This window comes from Giraffa tippelskirchi, chromosome 4 (assembly GCF_054371585.1).
Source record: "Giraffa tippelskirchi isolate mGirTip1 chromosome 4, T2T-mGirTip1v1.2.pri, whole genome shotgun sequence".
NCBI classification, from domain to species: Eukaryota; Metazoa; Chordata; class Mammalia; order Artiodactyla; family Giraffidae; genus Giraffa; species Giraffa tippelskirchi.
In genome coordinates this window covers 184,033,087-184,049,904 of record NC_137278.1, presented here as the reverse complement: position 1 = coordinate 184,049,904, position 16,818 = coordinate 184,033,087, and the positions used below count along the sequence as shown (strand labels likewise).

At 37.4% G+C, this 16,818-nt stretch overlaps 1 protein-coding gene and 1 long non-coding RNA gene across 2 annotated transcripts in view; one reads left to right on the top strand and one right to left on the bottom strand.

Annotated features, from left to right (window-relative positions):
- The window catches only part of LOC145546186 (uncharacterized), a 238,619-nt gene that overhangs the window by 158,814 nt on the left and 62,987 nt on the right, over positions 1–16,818 (bottom strand). The gene's annotated exons all lie outside the window — the stretch shown is intronic.
- The window catches only part of LOC145546180 (solute carrier organic anion transporter family member 1B3-like), a 70,417-nt gene continuing 61,465 nt past the window's right edge, over positions 7,867–16,818 (top strand). Inside the window, exon 1 of the mRNA XM_081592263.1 lies at positions 7,867–7,956. Within this exon, the coding sequence (XP_081448389.1) occupies positions 7,867–7,956 (90 nt within the window). The remainder of the gene's footprint in view (positions 7,957–16,818) is intronic.

Genomic DNA, 16,818 nt, shown 5'->3' with positions numbered 1-16,818 from the left:
AAGTCTAGGATATGTCCATTGGAGTGGATAGAAGAAAGACTATTAGAGAAGAGAAAGTTGAAAAACTAAGAAGTGGAAGGATTAGAAGGATTCTCTTCATGACCAATGACATTACAATAATTATGACAGCAGGGATACTTTGAGAGATTGGCTTTGAACCAAGAGCTGAACCTCATAGAAGAGGTAGGAACCACTCAAGGACTGGTAGATTATTCCACCATGAAGAAGTGATGGTCTTTAAATTTGAGATTCATACCAATGCGTTCAGAGAGGAGAAGGTTTAAAAACAGAGAGGAGGGCCTTCCCTCGAAGTCCAGTGGTTAAGACTTCACCTTCCAATACAGGGGGTGCAGGTTTAATTCCTCATTGGGAAGCTAAGATCCCACATGCCTTGCAGCCCCGCCAACAAATGAAAACATAAAACAAAGGCAATATTGTAACAAATCCAATAAAGAATTTTAAAATAGTCCACATTCAAAAAATCCTTAAAAAAAAAAAAAAAAGAAGCAACAAAGTAAGGCGGCAAATTGGAAACCAGTGCTTCCAATGTGGTGTAAAATAGAGAACAATGCATCCAGCATTGATCACAGCAGCCAGAGAGGAAGTGTCTTCAGGGAAAGGCAAAGTTTAAGTGAAAGCAAGAATGTGAGGCAAAATGTGTCAGGAAAGAGGCTGAAGGTAAAGGGAATTATACTTGCGATTACTCATGAGTTCCAAAAAAATCTCAAGAGAAGGATCTCATTTCAGGACTGAGAGAGAGATAGGAGATGAGGGACAAATACAGGAGTGTGCAGAGCCATATGGGAATCAGAATGGCACTGACAAGCATGATCAGGGAATCCCTTGCTTCTCATGGCGGTGATCAACATAAGAGAGATGATGGCCACAGTAAGATCAGTCACGACGATACCAGGGCTTTGGTGGGTAGAGAGATGTGAGTTCTTTCCAAGAGTCTGCAGCCTCCTAGTGCTTCCCATTTTTTTCTAAAATATGTTTTCCACTATTTTCCTGTGTTTTTTTAATTTTGGTGATGCTGGAAAGCTTTCAGGATTTGGGGCAGCATGCACGATCTTAGTTCCCTGACAAGGGATCAAACCTATGCCCCCTGCATTAGGAGAACAGAGCCTTAGCCACCAGACTGCCAAGGAAGTCCCCACCTCTTTTTTTAAAATTAACTTTTATTGGAGTATAGTTGATTTATAACGTTGTGTTATAGAACAGCCTCTTGACCATTGTCAAGAGAAGTTTGGAGTAGGCAACTGCAGGTTGGCTTTGAGCCTGAAGGCTCCCTGCTCAATAATGTCTGTGGACACATCTGAGCACTCAGGAAATAAAAAGCTTCTGTAAAAAAAAGAACTGCTGGGGGTGTGTCTTAGAGATTTTATTTTTATTCACTTCATATGAAGTAATTGCTTTAAATATTTATAATACACTAATGTCATACAGTTAATCTTATTAAGTATTGAATCAATAATTTGTCAAGTACTATGCAAAACACTTTATGTATATTATTTAATCCTTAATCCAAGTATTGTCTTCCTACTGTATAAACATGGTTATTAATGCTCAGAAAAGTTTAGATAACCTACTTGAGTTCATACTGCTAGCAAGTGGCAGAGACACACTGGCATCAAAGTCTATCAGATTTCAAAGACCATAATATATCATTAGAACTGGGGTGATTATTTCTGCAGTAAATATCAATAAGGTTATTTTTAGGAAATTTTGCAATTCTATTGACCTATGGAGGTTAGCATAGTATTGATCTTGAAAGAACTGTTGCAATATCTTTCCTCTGACCACTTTTATTCTTCCACAAGTCACACAAGAACGGTCTAAGTGCTTAAACAGTCACGCAAGAAAAAGAGCAAATGTTCTTTGATCTCTGGAAACACTCCAGAATTTCACCAGAGATTAGATTAGATTAAAAAGGATCTAGTTAACTTGTACTGTTTTACCTTCATTCTTTCTACGGTTGTCTCAAAACAACGTGGTGCGGCTAGAGTAGAATAGAATTTAGAGAGAAAATCATTAGCATAGGAACACCTAAACCGTATCCCGACTCTGAATGAAAGGGAAGCACACAAAATCAATTCAAAACGTCCTCCAGCTCTGCTACAGTGGTTCTCAAAATCGGGTGTCACACAAAAGGTCACTCGAGTGCTTATTAAGAAATCATAATCTTTGGTCAACTGAATCAGAATCTCCTGGGTGTCGGGACCCGACTGCTATAGATGCTGATTCTGCTGAGGAATATTTGGGAGGCTGAACCCTAATCTTCCCAGCCCCAGATCTTCTTTTCTCAGTTACCTTTAATTGAGAAATTAGAGATTCCTAAACCTTTCCCCTCAGCACTTTCTTGTTCTTCCCGTGGTTCCAACAGTTCTAAGAATAAGCCAGGATAGAACTAATCAATCAAATAACTGAGATACAGGGCTTAAATAAATATTGTTGCAGTTGTATCAAAGATTGTCCTGCAGAAGTGATAAGGGATAACAGTATTTTCACATACGCATCTTCACATTACAACATAAGTATGTGCGTATATATATATTCACATGTGTATGTGCATATCTAGGTACATACATATACATTTACATTGCTATCTCTATATAATAGCTATATATATATATATATATATATACACACATGCAGATATCTCTATCCATATATGATATTAAGTATGCTGCATAATAAATAAATAACATACATGTATAAAACATATATAATATATATTATTTATTCATGTGATAGAAGAAAGGTATAAATCTTACTTATAAGAAATAGAGTATTTCTGTCATATCAACAAATAAGGATTTCACAGTCATCCACGAATCTGGCACTCCAAATGTGAATTTCTGAGTCCCGAGGGTGCCCAGGAAGAACAACACCTGCTATCAAGCAGCCATCAGTCACTCCCTAAGGTGAGCACTGAGGAGCTGGGGGCAGGAGTGGAAAATGCCAGATACTGGCCCCACATAGCTGAGATGCATATGAAAGGAATGATTTCAGTGAGCCCAAACTTTTGTATCTTCCCATACACAGAAAAGTGCTAAATTCCTTGAGATATCTGTTTTTCCTTTATTAACAATAATCTTTTGATGTTCAGACTACCTGCCCTTTCTTGCAAACCTCTCTATAACCTGCCTCCTCCCCCTGCCTCCTCGGAGCAGTTCTCTCAGGGTTACTTGAGATGCTGTCTCTTGAGCTACTTGTTGTTGTTTTTCAGAAGCTAAGTCATGCCCGACTCTCTGTGACACCATGAACTGTAGCACTCCAGGCTTTTCTGACCTTCACTATCTCCCAGAGTTTGCTCATACTCATGTCCATTGAGTCAGTGAAGCCATCCAACTATCTCATCCTCTGTTGCCCCTTCTCCTCTTGCCCTCAGTCTTTCCCAGCATCAGGGTCTTTTCCAATGAGTCTAGTATCTGAATCAGGTGGCCAAAGTACTGGAGCTTCAGCTTCAGCATCAGTCCTTCCAATGAATATTCAGGGTTGACTGGTTTGATCTTCTTGCTGCCCAAGGAACTCTCAAGAGTCTTCTCCAGCACCACAGTTGGGAAGCATCAATTCTTCAGCACTCAACCTTCTTTATGGTCCAGCTCTCACATTCGTACATCACTACTGGAAAAATAATAGCTTTGACTACATGGGCCTTTGTTGGCAAAGTGATGTTTCTGCTTTTTAACATGCTGTCTAGGTTTGTCACCGCTTTTCTTCCAAGGAGCAAGTGTTTTTTTATTTCATGGCTACAGTCACCATCTCATGCTTGAAATCCTAAGAATTCCCACCAAATAAAGCAAAACACTCAACTTTTAGGTTATGACAATTTTTTAAGTTGACACTTACATCAGTACGTGTGAAGGAGACCTGAGTTTGATCCCTGGATCAGGAAGATCCCCTGGAGAAGGGAATGGCTACCCACTTCAGTAATCTTGCCTGGGAAGTTCCATGGACAGAGGAGCCTGGCGGGCTACAGTCCATGAGGTCGCAAAGAGTTGGACACAACTGAGTGACTAACACTTTCACGTTTACTTAACTTCTGTACACCTCCAGAACAGAGTCCAATGACTGGGGTAAAGAGGTATAACGGGGATTCAACAATGTTTGAGTGAGTGAATGAAAGAATGAAAGCATTAAACTTCATACCTCCTCAAGAAAACTTGCAACTGGATCAAGCTCTCCCCTTCTCTAAAAACCAGGTTAATAGAAACTTTGTGATCTATCTTTCTGTAGACATTGTTATAAGAAACCTGTCATGCAAAGTAGTCTTGACTTCCATCATCTTTAAAAAATTTTGTCATTTAGAAAATCTATCTTGTAGTAAATTGACACTTTTACTATTCCATATGGGACATCTGGTATCCAGACAGATCATGTTAGAATTGCACCCAAGTACCAAACAAAAGGGGGCTTTCTGGTGGCTCAGGTGGTAAAGAATCTGCCTGCAATGCAGGAAACCTGAGTTTGATACATGGGTCAGGAAGATACACTGGAGAAGGGAATGGCAACCCACTCCAGTAGTCTTGCCTGGAGAATTCCATGGACAGAGGAGCCTGGTGGGCTACAGTCCATGAGGGTGCAGTTAGTTGGACACAACTGAGCAACTTTCATAACAAAAAGAATCAAGCAAAAAAGTGTATTTGATCCTTTGAATATTAAAGCAATCTATAGACAAGTTTTAAAAATTGCCTTGTAGTCTTCTTTATATGGAAGAGTTTTGATACTTTGGATAATCTGTTGTATTTGTATTTTTAAAGAAAATATGCAAACTGAGTAAGAAAATATAAATTATTCTCAGAAATAAAGCTTAATATTTGAACTCTTATATACAAATATTTTGTAAGTTCTGAGACATTATTAACATAATTTTTAAAATATAAGTGTGCAGTGGAGATTCTTATAATAAGTAGTCTATTTTCTTCTATTTGCCTAGGACAATGACCTAATAAGGTAGTTAATCATCATTGGACTGAAAAAAAAAATAACCAGCTAACTATTTAGCAAGAGACTCTGACAACAGATAAAGGGATAGACCTGTTGCTGTGGGATCCTAAGTCCAGGTAAGAAAGAACTTTTTAAATTCTCAAACTTCAGTGTTTCTCTTATGTGAGAAACTCCCACAAATTTCAAGGACAAAAATTGTTTTGATGGATATGATAAATATTACACATTTTATGCCGTGTGTCTTCTATATGCTTATATTCTAAGCCCTTAAAACCTATCTTCTAGAGGTAGCTGAGCCTCAGGCTTGTGTTTTTGAAAATAAAAGACAGAAAATCAGACATTGATAATTCACCAATAAAGTCTGAAATCCCATTCCTGTTACTTTCTATCCAAGTGGAATTCAAGTCTGAAAAAATGAACCTCTGGTTATCTTCTCAAAACATGCTCCAAGGCAATTATTATCACTGACTATATAGAATTATTAAACTTGCTCTTGATTTCTTTGATTCCAACTGGATAATGTGGGTTGAAGTGTTAGCTGGCAAGCATTGAGAAATGGGATGTGTCTCAAAGACACTTACCTACCTTGACGTTATTTGTTTCAACTCAAGTTTGACTCAAGGGGAAGAAATAGGTTTTCAAGATTATTTTATCTCTGATTCAATGAGAAAAAATTCTGCTCAGCCCAGTTCTTGGCACAAACTATGGACTCAAAAATATCAGCTCCCTTCTCCAATTCAGGAAGATGGCTAGCCTAATAATTATTGTTAAGTTTATTTAATTAAAAATTATTGTTTTTTACAAAACTGTAAAAGATCTAAAAAGTTAGTGAATGCTGTTTTCCCTTTTTTTCCCCGCCTTAGTACCACCAGTACAGGTCAGGCTAAAATGTCATGATGTTTACAGTCAACTCTGAATTGATATTCCACTCTTTTAATTAATTTGTAGTGATTTATTGCAATTTAATCTTTTTCCAGAAATAAGGTAAAAGTGCCTACTTTTCCAACTCTTTACCTGGATATTTTTCCCAATATGTAGGAGAGAGGTGAGGACACATAGTCTGTCTGGGAAAGTAGTAGAAATACAAAGAAAAGGAATGATTCTGTTTAATTAGTTAAAATAAAGTGGAATTGTGGTTATCCTGAGGTCAGGCATGACCATATCTCTCTGAGAGTTACTTGGAGTACACTAAGCACTTTTTAACAAGTCCAAACTCTACCTGCTTTTTGAGCCTGGTTCCAGAGGTATTTTCTCTATGAAACCTTTTTAGGCCATTCTAATTATAATTTATTACATTGATTTTTCTGCTCATTTTGACTATCTACTATGTGGAAGGCAGTATTTGACACTTTGTAAAGACATAAAGATGAATTAAGGGCTTCTCAGGTGGCTCAGGAGTAAAGAATCTGCCTGCCAGTGCAGGAGAGGCAAGAGATGCAGGTTTGATCCCCGGATTGGGAAGATCCCCTGGAGAAGGAAATGGCAACCCACTCCAGTATTCTTCACAGAAGATTCCATGGACAGAGGAGCCTGGTGGGCTACAGTCTTTAGGGTCTCGAAGAGTAGGACACGACTGAGTATGCAAAGATGAATTAAACATGTTTGTTTTCCTAGATCTTGTAATGCAGATATGCAGAAGATGTAACAAAGTTTTCTTTCTTTCTCTTTTAAAAAAATATTTATTTATTTGTTTGGCTGTGCTGTGAACAGATTTTCTCTAGTTGTGGTAAGTAGGGACTACTCTTCCTGGGGGCTCAGTAGTTGCGGCTCATGGGCTCTAGAGCACAGGCTCAATAGTTGCGGTGTGGGCTTAGTTCCTCTGTGGCATGTGGAATCCTCCTGGACCAGGGATCGATCCCATGTTCTCTGCATTGGCAGGAGGATTCCTATCCACTGTGCCATCAGGAAAGTCCCCAGGTTTTATTTCTAATAGATATTGCTAATAATTTGTTTAATCTAATCTAGTGTGTGACTCTATTTTACCTTATTTGTTGATTCAAGTTTCCCTTTATAAATTTATCTTCCTAAATTATAATCTCACTAAAACTAGAAATTTGTGTGTGTGTGTGTGTGCGCTTCCCCTTCATTTTGTGTTTCAGTGATCGGTGAAACGTGAAACCCGAGTTCTGTTCATGAAGCCGAAAAATGAAATCTGCAAACTTGCAAACACTCACACAGGCAAAGTTTATTTTAAAGGATAGAGATACAAAGCTCACAGCATAGACACTGAGAGGGGGTGAAGAGCCCCCAGAAGGCGGGGATTACAGCAGTTTTATATCTTTACTAGTATGAAATTGTATATCTTTGGTTGGCTCATGACTTTAATGTACATCATTTTTGACCAATCAGATTGAGTGTCGCAAAGTCCAGTTTGCCATTTTTATGGCTTTTTTGGTTCCCCTATTTCTCAGTTTCTCTAAACATTGTGATGCCATCCCTCAACCCTTTCTCAAGACCCCAGACCATTATTTAGGAACCAGAGGTATGTTTAAGAGCTAATGGTCTTCTTGGAGTTTTGTTTTTGTTTTTCCACTTGATAAACTGGACAGTAGGTAATGATTGTCTTGTCCTTGGTCTGAATGTTTTATGACCCTCCAGATCAGGGAGGTATTCCTCTGATCGCCTGGTAATTGGAACAAAGAGTGAGATCATACTTGGGAAGAGAAAAAAAATGAAATTAAAAAGAACCGAGGTCTCAGAGTCTTAGACTGTCTAGCAATTTCTGCCTCATCAGGACATAATAAATCCTACATGAATATTTGTGGAATTATTTATTGATGGATGTTGACCTTGAGGTTTTTCTCATTTCTGAATTGTTAATGTGAAATAAAACATACTTTTTCTCTCTCAAAAGGTGATCATTTTGAACTAAATATCAACAACAACTGAAAACATTCACATGATACATGCAGTTCAATGATGGACCAAAATCATCATTTGGATAAGACAGCAGAGGCACAACCTTCTGAGAAAAGGAAAACTAGGAACTGCTGCAATGGATTCAAGGTAGAAAGAGTTTCATATTTTCAAACTAAAATAAGTAAAGGGAGAATTTTTATTTCAAGAAAAGGCAGCCAGTCTTTTTAAAAGTCAAATTAGAGTTTTTGAAAGAAGCATACATTAAAATATAGAATGATACTTATCTTGGTATACATTGGTCTTTAAATCAGAAAAAGTATTTCTTTGGTGATATTTCTGGCTTAGAATTTATTAACGAAAATTTAGAAAGATTTTGGTATCCTCTCTTCATTCTTCATGGAACAAAAGGTACTTATAAAAAATATGATTCAAATAAAAGTAGTCTTTGTATAATGGATGATATGTTTTTTAAAAAATCTTATATTTGACCTATTGACAGAGAAGATTTATCAGTCTTGTGAATTACTTTGTGGTCTTGACCTATTTAATTTTTAAAAAAGAAAATAGCATTTTTATTCTATTAATTTAAATAATATAGTCTGATGGAAAAGAGATCTGTAATAACTAAAAGACCTGGCCCAAAAGCCTAGTTGATAACTTGGGATGGTCAGTTAATTTTTCTGTATGCAATGGGTAAAAGTGATAATCCTTTCTCTTGCTTTTGTCACAAAACAGTGAAACACTGAATGATATAGACTGTATTTGGATTTTCACAGACAGGGTATACATATAGCCATAGGTATTCATATAGACCCTCCCTTTTGAACCTCCCTCCCATCTCCGTCCCCATCCCACCCCTCTAGGTTGATACAGAGCCCCTGTTTGAGTTTCCTGAGCCATACAGCAAATTCCCATTGGCTATCTATTTTACATATGGTAATAAAGACTTTAAACCCCCATAGGGCTTCCCAGGTGGTGCTAGTGGTAATACAGAACCTGCCTGCCAACGTAGGAGACCTAAGAGATGCGGGCTTGATCCCTGGGTCAGGAAGATCCCCTGGAGGAGAGCATGGCAACCCACTCCAGTATTCCTGTCCGGAGAATCCCATGAGAGAGGAGCCTAGTAGGCTATGGTCCAAGTGTCGCAGAGTCAGACATGACTGAGCACGCACACATGCAGAGAAGACTAGAAGAAATCAAAAACTCAAGCAGGGCTGATGTTGATCATTATTTAAAATGTTTTCCTCAAAGTTATAGTTTTGTCTAATTGAATAAAGACCAGCGATTAAACTCAATTGCAATCATGTTATATAATGTATTTTTTAACTTTGTCCAGGGAACATGAGGTCTGTTTGTTTTTCAGGGATTACTGGTAAAGTCTATTCTGATGAAATATTTAAGTAATATTTAAGCCAAGAAGCAGTCACCAGAAGAAGCTACTGGCTAATGCATTTGGAACAATTCTATTGTCTAGGGGTAGTATGATGTGCTGGATTATTTTGCTTTTAAACATGGACAGTTATAGTGATTTCATTTGCACGTGTATTCAAGATGACAACAAACTAGCTAAAGCAAATAAAGTTGCCTGTGTAGACTCTTGCAGCATATTTGTAGAAAAGCTTCAAGTTAACAAGTCATCAGTGTGTATAAAGTATGTTAATTGCAGTCCAATAATAAAGACCAGAGAAGCAATCACAATAATAGTATATTGAGCATCTACTGTTATGCAAGACACTATTCTAGTGTTTAATTTTTTGTTACACTGGATGTATAATGATCCAACCAGGCCATCCTAAAGGAAATAAGTCTGAATATTCATTGGGAGGACTGATGCTGAAGCTGAAGCTCCAATACTTTGGCCACCTGATGCAAAGAACTGACTTATTTGAAAAGACCCTGATGCTGGGAAAGATTGATGGTGGGAGAAGGGGACGACAGAGGATGAGATGGTTGGATGGCATCACCATCCATTGAGATGGTTGGATGGACAGAAGTTTGAGTAAACTCCGGGAGTTTGTGATGGACAGGGAGGCATGCTGTGCTGCAGTCCGTGGGGTTGCAAAGAGTCAGACACAACTGAGCGACTGAACTGAACACTGGCTGTGCAGGCTTTCTCTAGTTATGGCAGATGGAGCTTCTCAATGTGGTGGCTTCCCTTGTTGCAGAGCACGGCTCTAGGTGTATGGGCTTCAGTAGTTGTGCATGGGCTTAGTTGCTCCATGGCATGTGGAATCTTCCCAGACCAGGGACTGAACCCGTGTGCCCTCCACTGGCAGGACCAGGGAAGTCCTGTTCTAGTGTTTCAGTTCTGCATGCACATGTGCTCAGTTGCTTCAATCTTATCTGACTCTTTGTGATCCTAAGACTGTAGACTGCCAGGCTCCTCTGTCCATGGAACTCTCCAGGCAAGAATACTTGAGTGGGTTGCCACGCCCTCCTCCAGGGGATCTTCCCAACCCAGGGATTGAACCAGCATCTCCTGCATTACAGGCGGATTTGTTATCACTGAGCCACCAGGGAAGCCTGTTTTAGTTCTACTAGTGGGTGTATTAATTATCGCAATTCAGTCAGCCATGTGCTATTATTTCCCTTTTCAGATGGGAAAAAAAAAAAAACAACTTTAAGAGGTTGAATGACTTTCTCTAGGTCCTTAAGCTGCTAAGTGGTGGATCCAAGGTCTGAACTCAGGCAGTCTGAAATCCCATGATCTCAGTTGTACTCCATGTTGCCAAAGTATCTGTGAATTTCCATAACATTAGTACCCTCAAGATATTCTGGTAACCATGGATTTATAAGTGGATTTTTAAATAATCTTTGTCATTCTATACTTCCAAATATTCCCCTTCATACCAAATAATTCAGCTTCAAGCAAACATATTTCTTGTACTGCTGCGTTATAATGAAAATTCTTTAAAAACATAAAAGTAATGCATCATCATCAAAAAAATATAAATAACAGGGCAAAAGTAAAAGTTGTCTCAGTCTACCTTCATTCCTATTCCTTTTCCAGAAATCATTAGGATAACTATCCCATTTGTATCCACCAACAGAATACCTATCCCACAGTTTTCCTCTGGCTCATTGCCTCTGTCCTATTGCTATTTTTCAAGATGCAAAGTGCACTTCTGACTTGGAGAAACTTGTACTTACTGTTTCCTCATCTGAAATGTTCTAATCCCATATCTTACACTTTCATCTCACTCAAATCTCTGTTTAAACATTACCTCATCTCTGACCACCCCATATAAACAGTGGTATATATATATATATATATACATATATATGCATATGTATGTATATATATATGTATATGTATATGTATATACATATATCTGTATATATGTATATATATATATACACCATATATCACCCATATATACAGATAGCACTTCCTGTCTGTAACTCTTCAACCAAATTGATTTTTTTTCAAAGCATTTATCACCACTCGACACTGACATGCAAATGCACACATATGTATAGGTGTGTGTGCATATCTATGTCCTTAATGGAATAAAGCAACACAAATTTATTACAGCTGTGTAATAATCATACAGTTTTGAAGTCAAGAAGTCTGAAATAGGTCTCACTGGGCTAAAACCAAGGTGTTGGTAGGGTTGTATTCTTTCCTGAGACTCTAGAGGAAAGCTAATTTCCTTGTCTTTTCCAGTTTCTAGAAACTATCCAAAGTTCTTGATTAATAACTCTCTTCCATATTCAAAGCTAGTGATGGTCAATCAAATATTTGTTAATTGCATCACATTGGTGTTGACTTTTCTGCTCTCTTATCCATGCTTAAAGGACTCTTGGGATTACATTGAGTTAACAAGGACAACATATGATAATCTCTTCAAGGTCATCTGATTAGCAACCTTAATTTCATTTGCAAATTTAATATCCCCTTGTCATGTTACCTAATATAGTCATAGTTAGGCAGAGTAACGGCATGCAAAGATGCCCAGATCCTAATCTCCAAAACCTCTAAGGAAAAAAATACCCTCTCTGTATCTAAGATTTTTCATCTGTGAAAGGGAAATAATAGCATCTGACTGAGAGAATTATGCTAAGAAATAAATCTACTAATAGAAGTACAACACTAGAACAACATCTGGTGTATAGTACTATTAGTAGCTAGCTACTATTATTTGTATTGCTCCTCTGGGCTTTATTATTAGACAGCCATTAACATACTTTATACACAAGGCCATCTTGCTAGCTCTAAGCTCCTCTCCAAATATGCTGCATGGGACCATGCAGGCAATCATACGTGCTTGGCCAGATTGTCATCACTTTGGTGTGCCTGTGAGAATGAAACCACTGTCCCTCCAGCACACTGAAATGTAAAGCTGGGTGGCTGATTTGAGATCTTTCTTCATTTTATATAAAGGCACTAATCACTATGAAATTCCTTCTTAGTACTGTATATGTACATCCCATATGTTTTGGTATGTTATGATTTCAGTTTTGCTTGTCTTGAGGTATTTTCTAAATTCTTTTTAGCGTTCTTTACTATTGTTCAAGAGGGTGTTGCAAATTTTCACGTATTTGTGAATTCTCCAGTTTTTACCCTGCTATTGATTTCTAGTTTCATTCCATTGTGGATAGAAAAGATACTTGGGATTAGATCAATCTTCTTAGATTTGTTAAAATTTATTTTGTGGCAAAACATGCAAAGATATGTGTACACTTGAAAGTAATATGCATTTTGCTATTGTTGGGTGGAATGTTTTGTGTATGTATTTTAGGTCAGTTTGGTCTATAATGTTGTTCAAGTTATCCACTTCTTTATTATTTCTATTTACTACTTAAAATCAGGTATTCAATTTCTACTATTATTGTACTGCTGTTTATTTCTCCATTCAGTGTTTATATATTTAGGTACTCTGATGTTGGGGATAGAAAGAGATATTTATTAAATCTTCCTGGTCAATCGACTCTTTCATTTTTAATATCAATGTCTTCTTTTGTCTCTTGTGACATTTTTACTTAAAATCTGTTTTGTCTGAAGCAAGTACAACCACTTTTGGTTACCTACTTTGTGGAATATCCTTTTCTATCACGTCACTTTCAGTCTTTGTGCGTCTTTAGTTCTAAAGTGAGAAAGTGAGAGTCTTATACATAGGGTATAGTTGAGTCTTGCTTCTTTTTAATTTTCAGTTTTTTAGTTGAAGTGTAGTTGACTCACAATATTATATTAGTTTCAGGTGTATAGCATAGAGACTCAGTATTTTGACAGACTATACTACACTAGAACTTATTACAAGATAATGGATATAATTCCCTGTGCTATATCTTATATCCTTGAAAGTGAAAGTGTTAGTCACTCAGTCATGTCTGACTCTTTGCAATCCCATGGACCATAGCCCACCAGGCTCCTCTGTCCATGGAATTCTCCAGGCAAGAATACTGGATTGGGTAGCCATTCCCTTCTCCAGGGAATCTTCCCAACCCAGGAATTGAAACCAGGTCTCCTACATTGCAGGCAGATTCTTTATCATCTGAGCCATCAGGGAAGACTTAGTGCTTATCTATTTTAGCAGTTTGTATCTCTTAATTTTATACCCCTAATTGCCTCCTTCCTCTTTTCCCCTTCACCACTGGAAACCACTAGTTCTTTTTCTATATCTGTGTCTTTTTCTGTTTTGCTATACAGAAAAAGCCTTTGCTTGTATTAATTTTTAGATTCCACGTGTAAGTGATATCATACAATATTTGTTTTTATCAAATCACATTTTCTAGGTCCATTCACATCACTATAAATGGGAGATTTTCATTCTTTTTTATGCTTGAGTAATAGTCCTACTATAAACAGTGGGGTTCATATATCTTTTTTAATTAGTGTCTTTGATTTTTCCAGATATAGACTCAGGAGTGGAATTGCTGGACCATATATTAGTTCTATTTTTAGGTTTTTGAGGAACCTCCATACTGTAAGTGTCTGCACTAATTTACATTCCCATCAACAGCATACAGCATACAGACTATGCTACACTAGAACTTATTACAAGATAATGGATATAATTCCCTGTGCTATATCTTTTCTCCACATCATCACCAACACTTATTATTTGTAGTTGTTTTGATGATAAGCCATTCTGACAAGCGTGAGGTTATATCTTACACTTGTTCTTTTGATGTGCATTTATTTATTAGTGATGTTGAGTATCTGTTCATGTGTCTGTTGGCCATTTGTATGTCTTCTTTGGACAATGTCTATTCAGAACTTCTGCCAATTATTTAATTATTTTTTTTAAATATTGAGTTGTATGAGCTATTTATGTATTTTGGGTATTAACACCTTGCCAGTCATATTATTTTCAAATCCTATAGACTATCTTTTCTTTTTATCCATAGTTTCCTTTGATGTGCAAAGACTTTTAAATTTAATTAGATCTCATTTGTTTATTTTTGCTTGATTTTTTTAGCTTAGGAGACAGATCCAAAAAAAATATTGTTGCAATTTATGTTAAACAGTGTTCTGCCTATGTTCTCTGCTAGATGTCTTATGGTTTCAGGTCTTACGTTCAACTTTTTAATCCATATTGAGCTGTGTGTGTGTATATATATATATATATATATATATATATATGTGCGTGTGTGTATATATATATATATATATATTTAGTGTGAGGAAATGTACTCATTTCATTGTCTTACATGTAACTGTTCATTTTTTCCAACATCACTTGTTGAGAGATTTGTCTTTTTTCCATGGTATATTCTTGCATCCTTTATTGTAGATTAACTGACCATAGGTATGTGAGGTTTTTTCCTAGGCTCTCTATTCTGTTCTGTTGATGTATCTGTTTTTTGTGGTAGTAGCAGGTTGTTTTGGTTGCTATATCTTTGTTCAGTTGTCTAAAATCTGGGAGAGTGACACACTCAGCTTTGATCTTTTTTCCTCAGGACTGCTTTGGCAAATTGAGGTCTTTTGTGGTTCCATATCTATAATTATAACAGTTATGAGGCTGATAGCAACAAATTTGATAGCCGAAAAGCTCTACATATTAAATTCTCCCCTTTCATATACTTTACATTATTATTGTCACAGTTTACATCTATGTATACTATCTTTTAAAATATTTTTTATAACTATTTTTTAAATATTGTTGTCATTAAACTTTTATACTAGAATCAAAACTGATTTTCCCACTACTATTATAGAAATACAGTATATTGTATTTGTCTCTATGTCTACCTTACTAACAAGTTTTGTTCTTTCTTCTGCTATCATATTGCTGTCTAGTATTCTTTTATTTCAACTTGAAGAACTCGCTTTAGTGTTTCTTATAAAGGAAGTCTGGTGTTGATGATCTCCTTCAGCTTTGGTTTGTCTGGGAGAGTCTTTACCTCTCTTTCATTTGGAAGGTTTCTTTTGCTCAGTATAGCATTTTTGGATGGTATGGTTTGTTTTTGCTTTTTTCTGAGTTCTTTTAACATATCATTTCATTTCTTCTGACCTGTAAGGTTTATGCTGAAAAACTTGCTCTTAGACTTCTGGGGATTCCTCTTTCTATGAAAAGTTTCTCTCTTCTTGATTCTAAAAAGTTCTCTGTCTTTCTTTTTATTTTAATTATACTGTGCCTTCAGTTCAGTTCAGTTGCTCAGTTGTGTCCAACTATTCGCAACCCCACGGACTGCAGCACACCAGGCTTCCCTGTCCATCACCAACTCCCAAAGCTTGCTCAAACTCATGTCCATCAAGTTGGCGATGCCATCTAACCATCTCATCCTCTGTCGTCCCCTTCTCCTTCTGCCTTCAATCTTTCCCAGCATCAGGGTCTTTTCCAAGGTGTCAGTTCTTCACATCAGGTGGCCAAAGTATTGGAGTTTCAGCTTCGGTGTCAGTCCTTCCAATGCATATTCAGGACTGATTTCCTTTACGATTGACTGGTTGGATCTCCTGGCAGTCCCAGGGACTCTCAAGACTCTTCTCCAACACCACAGTTCAAAAGCATCAGTTCTTTGGTGCTCAGCTTTCTTTATAGTCCAACTCTCACATCCATACATGGCTACTGGAAAAACCGTAGCCTTGACTACACAGACCTTTGTCACCAAAGTAATGTCTCTGCTTTTTAATATGCTGTATGTGTTGGTCATAGCTTTTCTTCCAAGGAGCAAGTGTCTTTTGATTTCATGGCTGCAGTCACCATCTGCAGTAATTTTGGAGCCCAAGAAAATAAAGTCTCTCATTGTTTCTATTGTTTCCCCATCTATTTGCCATGAAGGGATGGGACCAGATGCCATGATCTTAGTTTTCTGAATGTTGAGTTTTAAGCCAACTTTTTCACTCTCCTCTTTCACTTTCATCAAGAGGCTCTTTAGTTCTTCTTCACTTTCTGCCATGAGGGTGGTGTCATCTGCATATCCGTGGTTATTAATATTTCTCCTGGCAATCTTGACTTCAGTTTGTGCTTCTTCTAGCCCAGCGTTTCTCATGATATACTCTGCATATAAGTTAAATGAGCAGGGTGACAATATACAGCCTTGATGTACTCCTTTCCCTAGTTGGAACCAGCCTGTTGTTCCATGTCCAGTTCTAACTGTTGCTTCCTGACCTGCATACAGATTTCTCAAGAGGCAGGTCAGGTGGTCTGGTATTCCCATCTCTTTCAGAATTTTCCACTGTTTGGTGTCATCCACACAGTCAAAAGCTTTCGCATAGTCAATAAAGCAGAAGTAAATGCTTTTCTGGAACTCTCTAGCTTTTTTTGATGATCAAGCAGATGTTGGCAATTTGATCTCTGGTTCCTCTGCCTTTTCTAAATCCAGCTTGAACATCTGGAAGTTCACAGTTCACGTACTGTTGAAGCCTGGCTTGGAGAATTTTGAGCATTACTTTGCTAGAGTGTGAGATGAGTGTAATTGTGCGGTAGTTTGAACATTCTTTGGCATTGCCTTTTTTGGGATTGGAATGAAAACTGAGCTTTCCCAGTCCCGTGGCCACCACTGAGTTTTCCAAATTTCCTGGCATATTGAGTGAAGCACTTTCACAGCATCATCTTTTAGGAT